Source organism: Rosa chinensis, chromosome 5 (assembly GCF_002994745.2).
Source record: "Rosa chinensis cultivar Old Blush chromosome 5, RchiOBHm-V2, whole genome shotgun sequence".
In the NCBI taxonomy this organism is placed as follows: Eukaryota; Viridiplantae; Streptophyta; class Magnoliopsida; order Rosales; family Rosaceae; genus Rosa; species Rosa chinensis.
The window spans coordinates 85016792-85035633 of NC_037092.1; the positions used below are offsets into that span (position 1 = coordinate 85016792).

Sequence of the window (18842 nt, forward strand, 5' to 3'; positions counted from 1 at the left end):
AGGGGACTCCATATCCAGGCAAGATTAATCCACAATTCCCACTGCCGCTGCGAGGAATCAAGCGCAATCCCCAGGAAATAGTTATCATTTCATTGGTTGCACTTTGTTGGCTGATAAATTGATCTCTTAGAGGCTATGCTATTGAGCGGTCGTCAAAAAATCTGAAAATATGAAATATGCACACAAGGTGCTTGATTTGCCTGAGAGAAATTCAGTTTCATGGGCTTCTATTATTGCTGGGTATGCGGTGCAGCGTCTAGCTGAGATGCATTGGAGCTGGTGGGTTGATGAAGGTTTAGAATGCAACACTCGTTTTCAATGCAGTTACGCATGGTAGCAGCTAATTGCTTCTTCTCACAAAGGCAAAATTCTGGAGCAGCAGTGATTAGCATGAAGTAATAGCTAGTTAAATAGGCCAACCCATGTGGCTTTTGAAGTTTACTTGCTCATCGAGGGACTCATCTAGTCATCTTCATTGTTATCAGATGCAAAGGAAAATATTTTCCCCAAGAATAGCAGCGATATCTTTGTGGCAGTCCTGAAAGTTTGGGGACTATGCAATGAAACGATCAAGATTGCAGACTGGGGGGCAACACGAAATTCTGCAATCTGCAATCTTCCGAAGATAGGTCATGTTCTTTAATCATGGTTACTGTGATTTTAAATTCCCGGAAATATTCGGATATTATACATATATGTACGGGGGAGGGATTTCAAAATTCTGTGGCATGATTTTAATTAAGACTTGTTTGCGTGTCTTAGAATCACCCAGGCCAATACTTGTGGCCACGAAATTTTATAAAGATTTTACTTTTTGAGGTGATTTAATGCCAATTATAGTGGCAGTTTACATTGATTTGCAGAGAAGGACACTGCGTAGCTCTAACCCTCTTACAGGTTTCAGAGTTGCAGAGCCAACTTGTGGCTTTTTGCTTGCATATTTATTGGAATGCCTACTGAGTGGCTTCAGCTTTATAAGAAGTATATGATTAGGCCATCATACTTCTGCAATCTTCCGGAGACAACAAAGAAAATATGGTAGCATTACTTTCTTTGTATCCAAGAATTAATGGGTCATTGATCAAGTTTGATGGCTATATTGCAGAGGTGTACAGAGGAACTTTCTTAAGCTTATAATTGAGAATGGCTACCGTCATGGTCAAGAAGAAATTTATGGAGCAGAATGTTGATAAGGGTCTCCTAGCACTACCTATTTTGGCCTAACCTAATGTGGCTGCAACCCATACATCGCTATAGTTGTCCATTAAGAGCAACAAAGGCTTAACATTTTCCTAGCTCACGCTGGGGGGCACGTATAAGGCAGAGAGTATTTCACTTGTGGCCTTAATCAAGCAGGTAAATGCTAGTAACAGTGGCATTGGATGCAAATTGATGCAGGAAGTGGCCCTAGTATATACCAACTACAATGTTGCTGGGAAGAAAAGCATAATTAAAGTTGCAGGACCACCATTCCTCCATTGTCAAAGAATTCACACCTACAGGAAGTAGGAGGTGATCTAATTTGGCTTTCTATATCAACACAGGGCCTACCCTGTGGCTATATGTGCTTTAGCAAAGTTGGTGGTTAAAAGCCATCATCCGAGCCATCACATGCTCATTAGACAAGAGTATTGTAGCAGGAGCAAAATATAGGCTTGATGGAATTTCTTATTGCCAACTTGTGGCATAACGCTACCGTTCTGTTTCTTCGGGCCAGCGAAGGGGCTTTGACATGCATTGCACTGCAGTTTGCCATGGGGAATCGAAGTCTAGAGATTAATGTATGTATGCTTACACATATAACCAAGAAGAGGAGAGGCCTGGCAATATGTGTACATGCAGTAATGGGGCACATGTAGTATGATTCTTGATATATGGCCATAATTCATTTAGTCAGAAAGGATGATATATATATATATATATATATATATATATATATATATATGTCAATCTCTTGGGATATGTGTCATTCGAAGAAGATGCTAAGTGGCCTAAATATCAAAACTCCATCTGGGTTGACGGCAACAACTTCTTTTAAGGGGAAATAGGAAAACATGGAGGCATCATAGCCAATTGATGCTTGATTAAAGCCAATGCGGTTTTGATTGTAGCGGTTCAGCAAGTGTGGCACCTGCATATGCTAGGGTGATGGACCCACGTATCATAACGTGGATGGCCATGATTCAATCATGATCTCAGACAGTGCATTTAGCATATTTTCAAAGCATGCAACTCGCGAAGAAATGAAAGCTAACCGTTCGTGAAGGAAGACTGGTGATTCATTTATGTGTGTTCACTGCTCGCATATATATATATATATATATATATATATATATATATATACAAGGAGCATGCGGCCTTTGTAAAAGTGGGCATGTGTTATGATTACAGGTGCGCACCTGTGTCAGTAAGTTCGCGAACATTCATAGCCGAAGCCCATTCTCATCACCGCAAATGGTCGCGAGCAGTTTGAAGACTTCATGTGGCAGAGAGTAAGTGCGACAAATGAAGCTTTCGCTGGAATGGTTTGCTTTGCCCTCTGCTTCGCTTCTTGTTTTGAGACAATATTCATAAGCGCCAGCGAAGTGGCTTCCACATCTACACTTGAGGTGATCAATATAGAGCCAGCGACCTAGGCAGATATATGCTGCTGTACACATTGCAAAGGCTACATACTCACTCGCGATCAAAAGCAACCTCTTTTAATCCTTCACATGGGGGAGGCATTTCAAAAAGTTTGTAGCGTGAGTTTAAACAACAAACTTCATATTGAAATTCTAGTGTCTTAGTATTTACAAGGCTAATTCCAGTGGCCTAAAACTAAAAGTTTTTCATCCAAGTTGATGATACTTTCTGGAGCAATTTGAAGATTTATGGCGAGTACATCATCCGCGAGTCTTTGTCTATCAAGATTGAGTTAGATTATGGCATTTAAGCTTCATGGCCTATTTAGAGGCTTGTACATAATCAATCAGGAAGTTTGTACTTATTGTTAAGCTAATGCAAGTGGCTTTTAAGGCGACGTTATTGCAAGACTAGTGCTGACTCAAGACCTCTTCAGTCAAGATGGGGAACTTTGACTTCGAGGTCTGGGGGGCAATGTTTGAACCCAAAATAACATTTTTTCCCGACTCTGAGCTTACGTGATGGTTCTGGGCTTGAGAACACGCGCGTGTTGGAGCAGGCGTGTTGGGGCAGCAGCAGCAACAAGTGGCAGCAAACGGCGGCAGCAGCAAGCACCAGGTTCAGCAGCAGTTTTGGACAGCAGCAAGCAGCAGTTTCTGCAGCAGGTTCACTTCTGAATAGCTCCTACTTTGAATGGTGTATAGGTCTCAAAACAACTCCAATGAGGCTGAAATTTGGAGCTCAGATAGAAGAGGCAGAGATGAACAACTTTGATGAAGGAAATATTTTGATCTGAGGTCCCGATCAAGAGGTTTCAGAGCTTGCAAGCAGACGGACGTGCACAGGAAAGGAGAAGGATGCAGTCGGTGTGTGTTGGTGCTGCAGGGGCAGCAAGGATGCGTGCGCAGGGGCGCGTAGGTGCTGCAGGGGCAGGTGTGCAAGTGAGGCTAGCTCGTGCTAGGGCTTGTTGTAGGAGGCTGCGGCAGTTTTAGGGTTTTGGTTTTTTTTTTCTTTCTTTTTGGCTATGGTTAGAGCTCGTGCTGATAACGTGTTGTAGGAGAATGGAATTGTGTATCTATTATTGATAATAGGAGCCCTTTAAATAGGGAGTTACAAAGTACCCAAAAAGGTAATAGAATCCGATTACAATTGAATACCTAGAACACATTCCTATTACAATTCTAAACCCTAGTTTGTAGAGGCACACATTATGTCGACATCCTTCAATAGAAAAGACAAATTAAGTAAATATTTCACACACAGACATACCTATCATATAGGAAGTCGTACAGTTGTGGATCATGGAGTTTGACTGGGTTCTTACTGCCAAAGTAGTCGGAAGCAGAGGTTGAAAATGAAAACTGGGGGCAATCCTCCACAATCAAGCGTTCCAATGAAGGACACTCAATATCAACAGTAGCACTTGCACCATTCAACACAGGAAGATTCTTCAAAACCATGTTCTTTAATTTTGAAAGAACCGTAGTCTTCTCGTTGTTCACTGCTTCAATTAGTCTTTCCAACAAAGGGCACCTCTCTACTAAAATGTTTTCCAATTGAACAAGACACTTGGCTACATCAGACGCGAACAGACTTTGCAGCAGCTCGCAATGGTAAATGGTCAAACTTTTAAGACACTGGAACATTACACGTGGGACAGGACCGCTACAAATGTTCTTCACTGAATTTGGACCCAACAAATGCATCTCTCTTAGTTTTGATTGTATCGGCTCAAACCCTTCGCATCCAAACACATATATATTCCAATCCACGCATACAGTTTAAATATAATTTCTCCAGATTTGGTAGTTTCTTTACAAATTTTGATACATTCTTCAACATATGACAAAAAGACATGCGCAATACCTTCAGATTGGAGAGAGACCCAGGTGGTAACTCACCAACACACAACTCCTCCAGGTGGATCAGATCTAGCAGATGCAACTCTTCCAAATTCTCAAACACTGGTCCTTTTTGAACCCGTCTTGTTGTATTCATCAACTCTGTCATGTACACATAGGAATCAAGAAAATAACCACATACTGTGAGATGCTTGAGTTTATGTAACCTCCCATGGTCATATTAACAATGTCACTCATCCCTTTGCAGCAATCATACTTTAGCTTCTCTGTTTTCTCTGTCACCACGTTGATAAACCAATCAGGCAAGGTACTCATGGTCGTATGAAGAACCAAGGATCTTGACTTATGATCATATTGATGGTATGGATACGTTCCGCCGATGCTGCCAATAAATATATAAAAGTAATCCCAATCTGGTTTGATTTCAACATTTTTAGGGATGTATTTTGCATGAATGCCGACCTGCAAACACTTCAAATTTGACAAACCAGCAAAACCCAATTCAGCTTTACCCCGATCCTCAAATCTACAGTATAGTATATAGTATATACAGTTCTTCTAATCTATGCAACTTCGATATCACTTTAGATGGAATTGTACATCCAGCCCCACGACCAGCAGAACTGACATCCAAAATCCTTAGATTGGTCTAATGTCCTATTTCTCTGGACGATTCCTTGAGAGGATATTCTCTTATACTAAGAATTTCAAGCTTCTTAAGTTTTCCCACTATGGAAATGTCAATCAATTTCTCACAAAAATCTAAATACAAAGCTTGGAGGTTGATAAGGAGACTGAATGATTGGGGTAGTAAGGAAATACTAGTGTTGCTAAGATCCAATACCCTTAATTCCTTAAGACTTTGGATAAATTTTTCTGGGATCTCATTTAAACCAGCGTTCCGTTTTAGTAATAAAATCTGGAGATTTGGACATACCAACTCTTCTTCGGGTAGCTTGCGAATCTTGTTCCTCATTAGTGAAATAGCAGTGCAGCCTTCATGTAATCCGCGTGGCAGCCAATCCTCCATACCACAGCCAGCTTTTACCAAAAACCCATGCCCGTCTTCAGATTTTGCAATATTCAGGGCTGCATCCCGGATGACATCATGCATCTTTACATATCCCTTTTTCTCGCTATCCAAAAGCAAGCTAGAATCTTTCAGGTACTTGACCACTGAATCTGCTATTCCTCTAGCTTCTTCGATTGTTTCGGCATCTCGTCGAAACAATCCTGTCCCGATTGCATACTTGAATAAGTTTTCTAGTCGGATGTCATGGTCTTCTGGGTATAGACAACAGAGCAAGAAGCATGACTTGTGGTCTTCATGTTTCAAGTAATCATAGCTTAATCTTATACATTTGAATGCATCTTCCTCATGGTTAGGATTGGCATATTGAGACTTCTCTAGTCGTTGAGCTGCTTTTTCCCATTCCGCTAAGTCTTTATCTCCGAGTGCTCTTGCAACTGCTATCAATGCAATCGGTAGACCCTTACATTCTCCAGCTACCCTTCTCGCCACATTCTCAAATGTGGTGGACTCAAAAGACATTATTCCTGCATTTCTCAGAAACAAGGTCCAAGAATCTTGTTCTGATAAGACACCGAGGGTGATCTTTCTTTGGCATCTCTTGACATGACAGACATTCTTTATCCTTGTGGTGAGTAGCACTTTGGACTTGCACTTTTGAAGCTCCTTGTAGCTGGGAATCCCTATCTTTGACAACTCTATTCTCCCCCAAACATCATCCAAGATTATAAGGAGTTTTTCTCTTCTCATTATCTCCTTATTCAAACTAGCAATTCTTCCAATTTCTGTTTGCTCCCAGAGTTTGAAGCCTAATTGCTCTGCCAACGCGTCTTGAAGTTTTTCGAAATTAGGATTTTGTGAAACGACAGCCATAATCACATGATGAAAAATCCAATTTTTGCGGGCTTGTGCACCGACATGGTTTACCACATGGTTTACCATGGTTGTCTTGCCGACACCTCCCATGCCGAACACCCCAACGGCATCGACTTCATCATCTTTTAGCGCCTTCATAACTTCATTCATGGCTTGTCTCGTTGCTTGAAACTCTTCGAACTCTCCCATGGGCACAACTACAGCAGGTAAGACTTTACGGGAGACAGATTCCACAATGAACTCGACCAGTTCTGTGTGAGTCCTACAAGGAAGAATTAATCAAGGGTCATAAATAAGCGTTAGGCAAATATATAGAACCGAATTAAGGGCACAATTATAATCCTTGGCAATTAAGATAGCCTCAGGATGCTTACTTATAATCATTTGTATTCCACCCAGAGATATTGGCCACTTTGTTTAAAGCAGCTTTCCACTCCTTCACCTTCTCTGATTCATGTCGCCCAGAGGTTTCGTGCTTATTGAAAGCTTCTTCAAAACTCCTCTTCTGATGTCGCACATCAGTCGGATCAACCTGATAAAAAAGTGGCAGGATTCTACTGTGGTCTTCCATGCATAGACAAATCTCTCTAAGTTCCTCCAAACACCAAGTAGAAGAAGCATAATTTTGCGAGAGAACAACGATTGCAAACCTTGATTCTCTAATTGCTCTTAAGAGAGTTGGAGAAATATTATGGTGCCAGGCACAACCCAACAATATAATATATATTATATTACTATACTATAACAATATAATATATATGCAATTATGCACCGTATCAAATTAACTGATCATTTTTAGTAATTGATGTCTGTGGTGTTAACTATAGAGTGAGTGACCTAGCGCTCTGCTAGGGTTTATCGTTGGCTTTCCCCCTTCGACAAATTTCTCAGGATTTCAAGATCTTGTTGGTCATGGCTATTGCTCGTCTGGTAGCTATTTCTTTCCTTCTTGTTTTTGCTTTTGTTTTCTTGCTCGGAGCGCCGCCTTGGTGTCGGTTCCCTGTGGTTACTGATTGGGAGGGTAGTGTTGTTGTTTGGATGATTGATCGGAGGCCGAGCTCTAACGGTGTGGATCTGGTTTGGACTGAGTTGGATGGGCGAGTCTGGGTTTTGGATCGGGGTCGTCAGATTTCCGACGGTGATAGGGCTTGTACAATCGCTTTGGTTGGCCCTGGTGGTTCGCTGCAGCGTCATGGTGTTGCCGGAGTGGGGTTGGCCCGACCAGTTCAGGGGATCGATCAAAGCTTAGAGGATCTTCAGGTTGTCCTGGGCGCCTCCGATCGGGTTTATCCCGATCTAGGATCTGGTTTCTTCAATGATTGCGAAGGCACTGGAATGGATCTGAAGTTGGTTCGAGGTGATCAGGAATGGGCGCGAACCTGGGTGTCCTTCGATCCTGGAGATGGTACAGTATCGTCGGCGGTGAACCACGGTGACGGCGGCTATGGGGATGGCGGTTTTCAGGGCGATGGAGCTCCTCCTTGGGCTCTATGGGCTGGTGATCGTTCTGGGGATGGGGTTGCTCAATGTGGTGGCTTTTTTGGCTATGCTGGTGGCAATTTCAATGCAACAAACACATTTCAAGCAAACAAACATATCTTCATGAGAACCAAATCCCGTACTTAATGCCGGTCAAGGCCACTAAGCCGAATTTCCTTAAGGGTATTCACATTTTCGGTTAGGACAAATATGAACTCTCTAATTCATGAATTAGTACCTTACTAGGGCTACCAAAACATGAACCAAAGGCGTAAAGCTCTAGAAATTAGGGATTTAAGCATGCAATAGTTACAACCTAGAATATCATGATAACCAAATTCCATACCTAATGCCGACTAGGGCCACTAAGTCAATTTCTCTTATTTGGTATTCATTCTTCCGGTTAAGGCAAGAATGAACTCTCTAACCCTAATCATTATGCCTTGCTAGGGCCACAACATCTTGGATTAAAGGTGAAGGGCACAAGAAAATAGGAACGTAGGCAATCCTTAATTCTCGATTAAGCAACTACTTGACACACCACACTAATTACATGAAGCTAGTGAACAAAAGAACCACCAATTGTATCACACAATACAATCTCAACACATAACAAAGAGAGTGGTCAATTCCCTAAAATTCATGCATCAAGAATCAATTGACATAGTAATTAGAGTGCACCCATGTGAAAATACATTATTTGTCACTTGAAAAATATGTCAATTACATCAAAATTGAGCTAGAGTTAGAAACCCTAGCTCCCAAAAGTAACTACTCACAACCCATATTAATGAACATCAAAATTACAAAATTCAAATAACAAATAGTAGAGAAGTGTAGGAGAAAACAAAGATAGTCACAAATAGCTATGAAGCTAGCATGACTAGCCTTGAATTACAACCCCACAAAATACCCAAATCTTGAATCTTGTAGAGATTGAGCTCCTTGATAGATCTTTGAAGCTTTGTGTGAGTAGTTCTTCAAATCTCAAAAGAAATTATAAAGAAAAGAGGAAAAATGGAGGAAGAAGATGGGAGAATGAGAGAGTGAGAGAGCAGCCCAAAGGGCTGCCTTTGTTTTGGTGCGGCGCTGTAGCTCTAGGTCTGAAGGTGGTCAGTAGGGGAGGCGGCGACGGTGATGGCGACATGCAACTTGGGAGCGGCCATGTTGTGGAGCAGCTGGTTGTTAGGGTTTCAGAAAATTTGGGCTGTTGGGCTCAAGTATTGGGCTTAGTCTGGATGGGGATGCCTTGGGGCCATATGGGCTCTGAGGTTTTATTTTTTATTTTTATTTTGGGCCTTCCTCTTTTTATTCAAAAAGAGAATGGACCTATTTTAGTTTAATTTTTGTTTTTGGGTCGCAAAAATCAGTGCCTTAGTTGCTACCATTTATGTCTGGAGGATGGTATGTCATCCTCTGCTTCGAGGTTTCTGGTTTTTGTTAGAATAATGGTGCATGGATTTCCTAAAAGGTGGGTGTACTCGGGATTTTTTGGGATTTTATTCTTCTAGAATAGGGTTTCATGAGGTTCTAAGGAACGATTGCTTTCTGTCGACCCTATATGGGTGTTTCGTTTTTGTACTGCTTGCTGAATCTAATGAAAGGGCTGACCTATTGTCTTTCAAAAAAAAAAATTAACTGATCGAATAATGTAAACCTTATTTATCTGCAATTTGTATTCTTAGAGTAAATGGACAACAAATTCACGAAGATGCATCAGGCGTGTCTATATGAAATGTCTGTGTTTGTTTTATCTTTTTGCAGAAATCCATTATCGGCATCAGTTGATTACTAAAATGAGAGGATGAGTGACCATACCATATTGGTTATTAATGAGAAAGAAAAAAGCTAGCTACAATTTCTGGGATTGAACCCAAAGATTGACAGAGAAGCTCTATATTACCAAAATACCTTTTCTAAAAAATGAAGGCCAGCCCTGGATGTCATTTCAAGTTATTGACTAAATAAGAACACTTTAAAGTTGAGAATTTGACAGGGATAAAATCATCATTGTTGATAAACTAATCGGAATATCAGATTTTTGGGTGGTACTAAATTTGTCATTTGATACATATATATTTTATGATACGGAGACATACCGTATCACGTCCAGAGTGGAAAGTGTGAGAGCTTTGATTCATTGTCGATATTCCCCATAGCGTGCCCATATGTTGGTGATCATTTAGTTGGACTTGGTTTCTACTGCTGATGTCAGAAGCAGAGATTGAAAATCAGGGGACTTTGTTTCTGCTGCTTAAGTCAGAAGCAGAGATTCTGAGATTGTAACCCAGGGGCACTCATCCACGTACAAGTGTTGCAATGAAGGGCACTCGATTTCAATATTAATAGTACTGCTGCTAGTACTGGACAACCTTGTGAGCTTTAGAAGACGTTTCAAAACTACCATACTCATGATATAAGAAACACAAGGACATGAGTCTGGCCTTTGAATGGAAGCTCAGAAATGCTGTGTGGAACAACTACCATAATACGAGCATAATGAGACCATAAATCACTTGACTGGTGTTGCTACAATTCAGCATAGATATATATATATATATATATATATATATATATATATATATATATATATATATTACAGTATTCTTGAATTTTTTAACAATTTTATTTACAAATACCAGTGGCATGAATCAAATGTTATCCTGATTGAGCATGTAAACTAATCTCTTCACTCTCCAACGTTCCTAGAATGGCTGTTACAATCTCTTTGGCTGTTTTGAAAGTCACGATCCAGCAAAGCTTCTAGCGTATCAATTGGATTTGCAGCCTCAGCTAGATGACCAACCCTGAACATAATGAAAAACAAGTGAAAGAGTGAACTAGTTTGAAAAAATTCTTTCCTTTAAGTAGCAAAACACTACTTCTTGCGGTTACAATTATCAGATGAGTTGCTTATCCTAAATGTCAGTTGACTGCTTCTCTTGAATGAGTTAATGATACGAGAAATCTTTGTATATTCTGTTTTTTAAGTTAAAATCAACCACCTCTTCTAGTGTATTAATTGAGAATTCACCCTGTAAGTTCATCAATCTGCACCCCACATTCCCACATATTAATATATAAAAAAGAGCTTAATTTGGTTTACAGGGATGGGACTCAATTAGCTATGCGTTGTGGTAGTATGACTCCAATCTTTAGATAAGGATCTTGATGCATATGACAGAAGTTGTTAAGAATTTAATTCAAAATGCTAACACTACTTCTCTTCGATCATCCTCATGCTAGTTGTAAACACATTTATTGATGACTACAGAATCATCACTCGAAGGACTAATTTCAAAATGCTAACACAATTTCTCTTCATCCCCATGGCTAGGTGCAATTAATAACATTGATGACCAACTCTTGCCACACAAAGACTAAATTCTACAGAGATAATATTTTGTGTGTGTGTGTGTTAATAGTACCCATTCATACGTTACAAATTTCTGCTTCATATGCAGAGTATATTTCCACTTACAACCTTCAAGCCAAATAAGTCACAATCTCTTAAATAAATCAAGACAAAATGAAATGACTAAATACATGATGTATGCAATCATCCTGATTCAAATTTGTTTCAAACTAGACATTTTCATGTACCAGTAAATCAGTAATTTGTATTAGTAAGTAGTGAAAACAAAACAATCCTCAAGGATACAAAGTTTTCTGTGTGATATTGTTTTTTTTCTCACAAATTTCTGCTTCATATGCAGTGTATATTTCCACTTACAACCTTCAAGCCAAATAAGTCACAATCTCTTAAATAAATCAAGACTAAATATATGATGTATATGCAATCATCCTGATTCAAATTTGTTTCAAACTAGACATTTTCATATACCAGTAAATCAGTAATTTGTATTAGTAAGTAGTGAAAACAAAACAATCCTCAAGGATACAAAGTTTTCTGTGTGATATTGTTTTTTTCTCACAAATTTATTATCTTCCATCAATAAATCATCAAAATTAAAAAAAAAAAAAATGATTGATAATGACGAACGGTAACAAAGAAAAATAAGAATGTAAAAGCAAAAAAGAAAATTGTAGTTAAAATTTGCTTGCTGTACTGATACACACAATATTGGGAAAGCAAATGAATAATGAGAACTCCATATATGTTACCAGAATTTCTTTTTTAAGAAAAATAACAGTTTTAGTTTTTATGGCATTGCAAGAAATCTACCATTTAATGAAAAGAAAATAAAAAAGAAAAGAATTCAGTTGATGACACAGCATCATACCTCGACATAGAAATAGAGCTGAACTTGGTTACTCCCTGCTCTGGAAGTCACAAGCTGAGGGACCACTGCAAGCCAGCAGGACCATTACATGGTCTCCATCTACTTTGAGAGGCTTCACAATTGGAAACCAGAAGTTCTGTTGCATCGAATTGGAAAAAAAACATGTTATTATTAAATATTATAAATTTTAACATAAAAACAACATTCAGAGAGTGTCTACAAAATTGTATGTAATTTGCATTACTAGAGTAAAGAAAACAAAACAATCATCATCGACCTGAAGTATTCTGTATAATTTTGCCTTTTTTTTGTTTTGTTCACATTATGAATGACACCAAAGAAAAATAAGAATGAAAATAAAAAGGCTATATTAAATTTGCTTGATGTTCTGTCGTGGGGAACTCAATTTGTATTAAAAGATTGGGAAGAATAAAAATTGAATCACAGATATTAATTGATCAAACCATCTTTGCCCAATTGCTACTCTACAAAATATAGAAGAAAAGACAAATTAAGTAAATATTTTACACAGAAACATACCTATCATATAGGAAGCTGTACAGTTGTCGATCATTGAGTTTGACTGGGTTCGTGCTGCCAAAGCAGTCAGAAGCGGGGGTTGAAAATGAAATATGGTTCCTGCTTTCGAAGGATTCGAAGAGATCGGAAGAAGTTGAAAATGGAAACTGGGGGCAATCCACCACAATCAAGTGCTCCAGTGAATGACACTCAATATCAACAGTAGCACTTGCACCATACAACATAGGAAGATTCTTCAAAACTAGGTTCTTCAATTTTGGTAGAACCATCTTCTCGTTGTTCACTGCTTCAATTACTCTTTTCAACAAATGGCACCGCTCTACAAAAAGGTCTTCCAATTGAACAAGACACTCGGCTACATCACATGCGAACAGACTTTGCAGCAACTCGCAACGGTAAAAGAACAAACTTTTAACACTCTGAAACATTATGCGTGGGGCAGGACCTCTACAAATGCTCTTCACTGAATTTGGACCCAACAAATGCATCTCTCTCAGTTTTGATTGTTTCAGCTCAAACCCTTCCCATCCAAACACATATTCCAATTTAGGCATCCAATTTAGATCTAGTTTCTCCAGATTTGGTAGTCTTTGTACCAATTTTGATACATTCTTCAAGATTAAACAACCAAACATATGCAATCTCTTCATATTGGAGAAAGACCCAAGTGGTAAATCACCAACACACAACTCCTCAAGGTGGATCAGTGCTAACAGACGCAACTCTTCCAAATTCTCAAACACTGGTCCTTTTTGAACTCGTCTTGTTGTGTTCATCAACTCTTTCAAGTACACATAGGAATGAAGAATTTGACCAGCTACTGTGAGATGCTTGAGTTTATGTAACATCCCACGGTCATATTCTATAAGAATGTCACTCATCCCTTTGCAGCAATCATACTCTAGCGTCTCCGTTTTCTTTGTCACCGCGTTGATAAACCATTCAGGCAAGGTACTTATGGTTGCTTCTCTAAGATACAAGGATCTTGAATTATGATCTCCGCTTCTGTATGCACCGGAGTTGCGTCCGCCGATGATACTTATATAAAAGTAATCCCAATCTGGTTTGGCCTCAACATTTTTAGGGATGTATTTTGCATCAGATATGCCAACCTGCACTATTTTCAAATTTGATAAACCAGCTAACTCATCAAAAATATTGGTTTCTTCTTCTAATCCACAGTACACCATGTACAATTCTTCTAATTTATGCAACTTTGATATCACTTTAGATGGAATTGTGACCACACCACTCACCGAGGCTCTTGCCCAAGAGCGATTGACATCCAAAATCCTTAGATTGGTCAAATGTCCTATTTCTCTCGACAATTCCCTCCTCTCGGGATGTTCATGTCCAAATCTCGACAATCCCCCGCTCCCGGGACATTCTCTCATACTAAGAATTTCAAGCTTCAGTTTTCCCACTATAGAAATGTCAATAAATTTCTTGGGAGAATCTAAATACAAAGCTTGGAGGTTGGTAAGGAGAATGAATGACTGCGGTAACACGGAAATACTAGTGTCGCTAAGATCCAAGAGCCTTAATTCATTCAGCTTTTGGATGGACTTTTCTGGGATCTCATCTAAATCAGCATTCCGGTTTAGTAATAAAATCTGGAGATTTGGACATACCAACTCTTCTTCGGGTAGCTTGCGAATTTCGTTCCTCATCAGTGAAATAGCAGTGCAGCCTTCATGTAATCCGCGTGGCCTCCAATTCTCTAAACCACAGCCAGCTTTTACCAAAAACCGATGCCCATCTTCAGATTTTGCAATTTGAATGGCTGTATCCCGGATGACATCATGCATCTTTACACATCCATTTTTCTCGCCATCCAAAAGCAAGCTAGAATCTTTCAGGTACTTGACCACTGAAACTACTGTTCCTCTGGCTTTTACCAATGTTTCGGCATCTTGAAACAATCCTTTTCCGATCGCATACCTGAACAAGTCTTCCATTTCGATTTCATGGTCTTCTGGGTATAGGCAACAGAGCAAGAAGCATGACTTGCGGTCTTCACTTTTCAAGTAATCATAGCTTAATCTGATACAATTGAATGCATTTTCATCCTCATGGTTAGGATTGGCACATCGCGACTGCTCTAGTAGTTCAGCTGCCTTTTCCCATTCCCCCAGGTCCTCATCTCCGAGTGCCCTTGCAACAGCTATCAAAGCAATCGGTAGACCCTTACATTCTACAGCTACCCTCCTCGCCACATTCTCAAATGTGGTGGACTGAAAAGGATTTATTACTGCATTTCTCAGAAACAAGGTCCAAGAATCTTGTTCTGATAAGATATTGAGAGGAATGCTTGCTTGGCACTTCATGACATGACAGACATTCCTTCTCCGTGTGGTGAGTACGACTTTGGAATTGCACTTTTGAAGCTCCTCGTAGCTGGGAATTCCTATGGCTGACAATTCTATTCTGTTCCAAACATCGTCCAAGATTATCAGGAGTCTTCCTCTTCTCATTATCTCCTTATGCAGCGCAGCTGCTCTTCCATCTTCTGTCTCCTTGTCCAATTTAACGCCCAAGAAATCTGCCAATGTGTCTTGAATTTTTCTCAAGTCGGGGCTTTGGGATATGGCAACTATAATCCAACGGTTAAAAGTACCGTTTTTGCAGGCTTTTGCAGCTACATGTCTCGCCATGCTTGTCTTTCCAACGCCGCCCATGCCGTAGACACCAACGGCACTGATCTCGCTGTCTGTTAGCTCCTTCATAACCTTATTCATGGCTTCTGTTGTTGCTTCATATGCTTGGAAATCTCCTGTGGATTCAATTGCATCAGGTGGTACTTTACTGCAGAGAGATTCCACAATGATGTCAACAAGTTCTTTGTGAGTCCTACATGGAACAATTAAGGATTAAAAATTAAGTGTTGGGTAAAATATATAGAACCGAAATTAAAGCCACAATGCTTACTTATAATCATTTGTATTCCACCCAGAAATGTCAGCCACTTTTTTTAAAGCAGCTCTCCATTGCTTCACCTTCTTTGATTCATGTCGCTCAGAGGTTTCATGCTTAGAGAAAGCATCTCCGTATCTCCCGTTCTGATATCGAACATAAGCAGGATCAACATCATAAAAAAGTGGCAAAATTCTGTTGTCTTCCATGCAAAGACAAATCTCTCTAAGTTCCTCCAAACACCAAGTAGAAAAAGCATAATTTTGCGAGAGAACAACGATTGCAAACTTTGATTCTCTGATTGCTGTTAAGAGAGCGGGACTAATAACATTCCCTACTTCAAGATCTCGATCATCCATGAACGTTTTAATTCCTCTCCTATTAAGTCGATCCTGTATGTCGACTGTAATCCCCTTGCGAGTGTCAGGACCCCTGAAACTCAAAAACACATCATACTTCCACTCAGTAGCGATGCCAATTGGCTCACGCCTTTCAACCATGTAACCGAACCAATGCTTCAGTAGAGTCCATATCCACTTAATAGTAGCTATGGCACCGATCCATGTCACAATTACCACAATAATCGCCAACGACATCTTTTTGTAATATGCAAAAACAGAGAAGAAGAACAAAAAAGAGTAAAAACCAACAAACAAAAAAGATAAACAAATATTGGAGGATACAGCTTATATGAAATATCAATGTCTCTAACCTCGACGAACTCCATTAGCTTCAGCTATTACAAATCCACAAGAGAGCTAGGCTTGGAGAGGAGACAATAGTGAACAAATCTTTGTAAGCCTTGTGATCAAACAAGAGAGCCTGATAACAAAAATATGGATGAAATGGAAGACAGAGAGGGACTCGGCTTCTCTGCCATAACAGGCAGTGCTAGGATCTGCTTGGATTTCACTGCCAGGCTAACACGTCATCTAACATCAATCCAAGGGCCAGAAGTGGAAGCTTCTGGCGGTGAAACTGAGGGTTGTGAAGGATGGATTAATTGGGGGATGGAAAATGTTTAAAGGGACTGATTTTGGACGAGAAGGCGGATTAGGTATAGTGGTGGTGGAGGATGGGCGAAATCAACAGTGGATAAAGATGAAGAGAAAAATTAAGGGATGGGAGATAGCGGTGGAGATCGGTATGCGTGAGTATGGGAAGGAACGGAGATGGTTGAAAGACTGGAGGAACAGAGTATGGGGATGGATGGATTAATTGAGAGGAGGAGACGGTTGGGGGCGGTGGAGGAAAACTGAGACAAAGCTCAGGGTGCTACTATGAACAGTAGAGAGCTCTCACTAGGAGAGAGAAGCTTCCACTTCTGGCCCTTGGATTGATGTTAGGTGACGTGTCAGCCTGGCAGTGAAATCCAAGCAGATCCTACCACTGCCGGTTATAGCAGAGAAGCCGAGTCCTATGAACTTATAGTCTATCCAGTTTAGGCCTCATCATATGGCCCTTGGGCCCTAAGTCCGCCCGACCCTTTCTCAAATAGGGTAGGGTAAGGGATGAGCAAATGAAACCCGGCCCTACCCTACGGCCCGGCCCGATTGAGCCCGAAAGGGCCAAGTCCGGCCTGGCCCTAAAATTTATATTTTATTATATTACATATTTACATAAAAAGAAATAAGAAATATGTTATTTTAGAGAATGGGTATTAGATTGAACATTTGAACCCAATTAATTTATGTAAATCTAATTTTTATATCATACACTCCAAAGAGAATGGACACTAATTTTTTTATAAATCTATATTTATATATCATACACTCCAAAGAGCAACCTCTATCAATTCAAAGAAAATAAGAAAATCAACTGTTGGATGTGATTATTACAATAAATTATGCGTGTGGTTAAAAATTTAGTCAATTTCACCATAGTTTCGAACCCGATCGGATTGGTCAACCATATTCACTTGTATGTTTTCTTGGTTTACCGATGGCGTGACAACCGCAAAACGTGCTAATTTTTTTACATCACATTTTTAAATATTTCATCAATGGATGTGCGTAGATATAAGATAAAAATTTCAAATTTAATTACAAATATGTTGGTCTATACCAATTTGCCTCCTAAAGTTGTATAACTTATACATTGCATTTAAATGATTGAGGTTACCCTCCATGAGCAAAATGGGGGACGAAATGGAATTTTTTAAAATGAACCGCTGGATGTTGTTTTCATATGAATATATGTTAGTGGTAGAAATTTCAGCAATTTCCGCCTTCGGTTGGACCTCAATCTACCCGGTCAACTCAATACCCTAAATAGAACATAGAACAAATATGGTATAGACAAAAAAAAAACGAAGACAAAATAGACAGTTCAAATATTTCCTAAGGCTGTTGGGATGAGATAAGGCTGTTGGGTTCAGTGTGATTTTTAGGAAAGAACGAGGACAAAATAGACAGTTCAAATATTTCATTAAACCCTCCGTGTTTTTTTTGGAGAGGTTCCGCAGAAGCAATTTTGCAAAGCAGCAAGTTGCTGCTTCTCCTAAACTAGCTTTTCGGAGAATTCACTTCCCCCAAAATCAGTTTTAGGACATCATGGTGTTTGGTAAATTTAGGCCCAAAATCACTTTTAGGCTCAAAAGCAGGTTGGGAATCAATCCCAAATTGGGCCTAAGTTAGCACCAATAGCAATATCCTTCATTACTGCACTGCTGCCTAGACTTTGTCAAGGAATACTTCAAAACTCCTCTTTGATATAGCAAAATCAGAAGGGTTACACCATCAAAGAAAACAAACAAGAAAGCAACAACCAAGTGAACAAGAAACTCTGTAAAAAACCCAAAAGGGAGATTGTAGGAATAGATCACCAAAAGTAAATGTGATGACCTTTAGTTCCAGCTAGATTACGCGCATTACCTGGCCAAAGCCAGAGATGAGCAATTAGTAGATGTAAGCAATTATCAATCAATGTTTAGAACAATATATTGTAATAAAAAGTAAAGCATCAAATCTGCTCCTATCTTTCATTAACCGTGCCCAGCCACTTTAGGTCCCATAGCCTCACCCAAATTAACATAATTTAAAATTTGGAAAAATTAGTCTTAACCTAGATATACCAACCTTCTGGATGATTAGTAAACATTTGAAGCCTTTACTCTGTTAAAATTAGAGTCCAATTAATTAATCTTATGAACTGACTGGACCTATAAAATGTTAAAATTGAACCTGATTGCCTGATGCGTATTAGGGATGAAAACTTATTCATAACCAACTGCTGATCTTCCTTCCTATCCATACAAGCCTAATGAATAAAGGG

General features: G+C 39.5%; 2 protein-coding genes across 2 annotated transcripts; both read right to left on the reverse strand.

The window, feature by feature from the left end:
- Positions 1–5079: 5079 nt before the first annotated feature.
- LOC112164336 (probable disease resistance protein At4g27220) lies at positions 5080–6649 on the reverse strand. Its single transcript, XM_024300547.2, has one exon. It carries the CDS (start codon positions 6580–6582, stop codon positions 5137–5139), a length of 1446 nt encoding a protein of 481 aa, XP_024156315.1. The 5' UTR covers positions 6583–6649; the 3' UTR covers positions 5080–5136.
- Positions 6650–10446: 3797 nt separating this feature from the next.
- On the reverse strand, positions 10447–16946 carry LOC112165069 (probable disease resistance protein At4g27220). Its single transcript, XM_024301477.2, has 5 exons — positions 16282–16946; positions 15585–16165; positions 12657–15506; positions 12117–12252; positions 10447–10679 (listed from the first exon to the last, which is right to left on the reverse strand). The coding sequence occupies exons 1-4, from the start codon at positions 16294–16296 to the stop codon at positions 12231–12233; spliced, it is 3468 nt and encodes a 1155-aa protein (XP_024157245.1). The 5' UTR covers positions 16297–16946; the 3' UTR covers positions 10447–10679; positions 12117–12230.
- Between the last annotated feature and the right edge of the window lie 1896 nt (positions 16947–18842).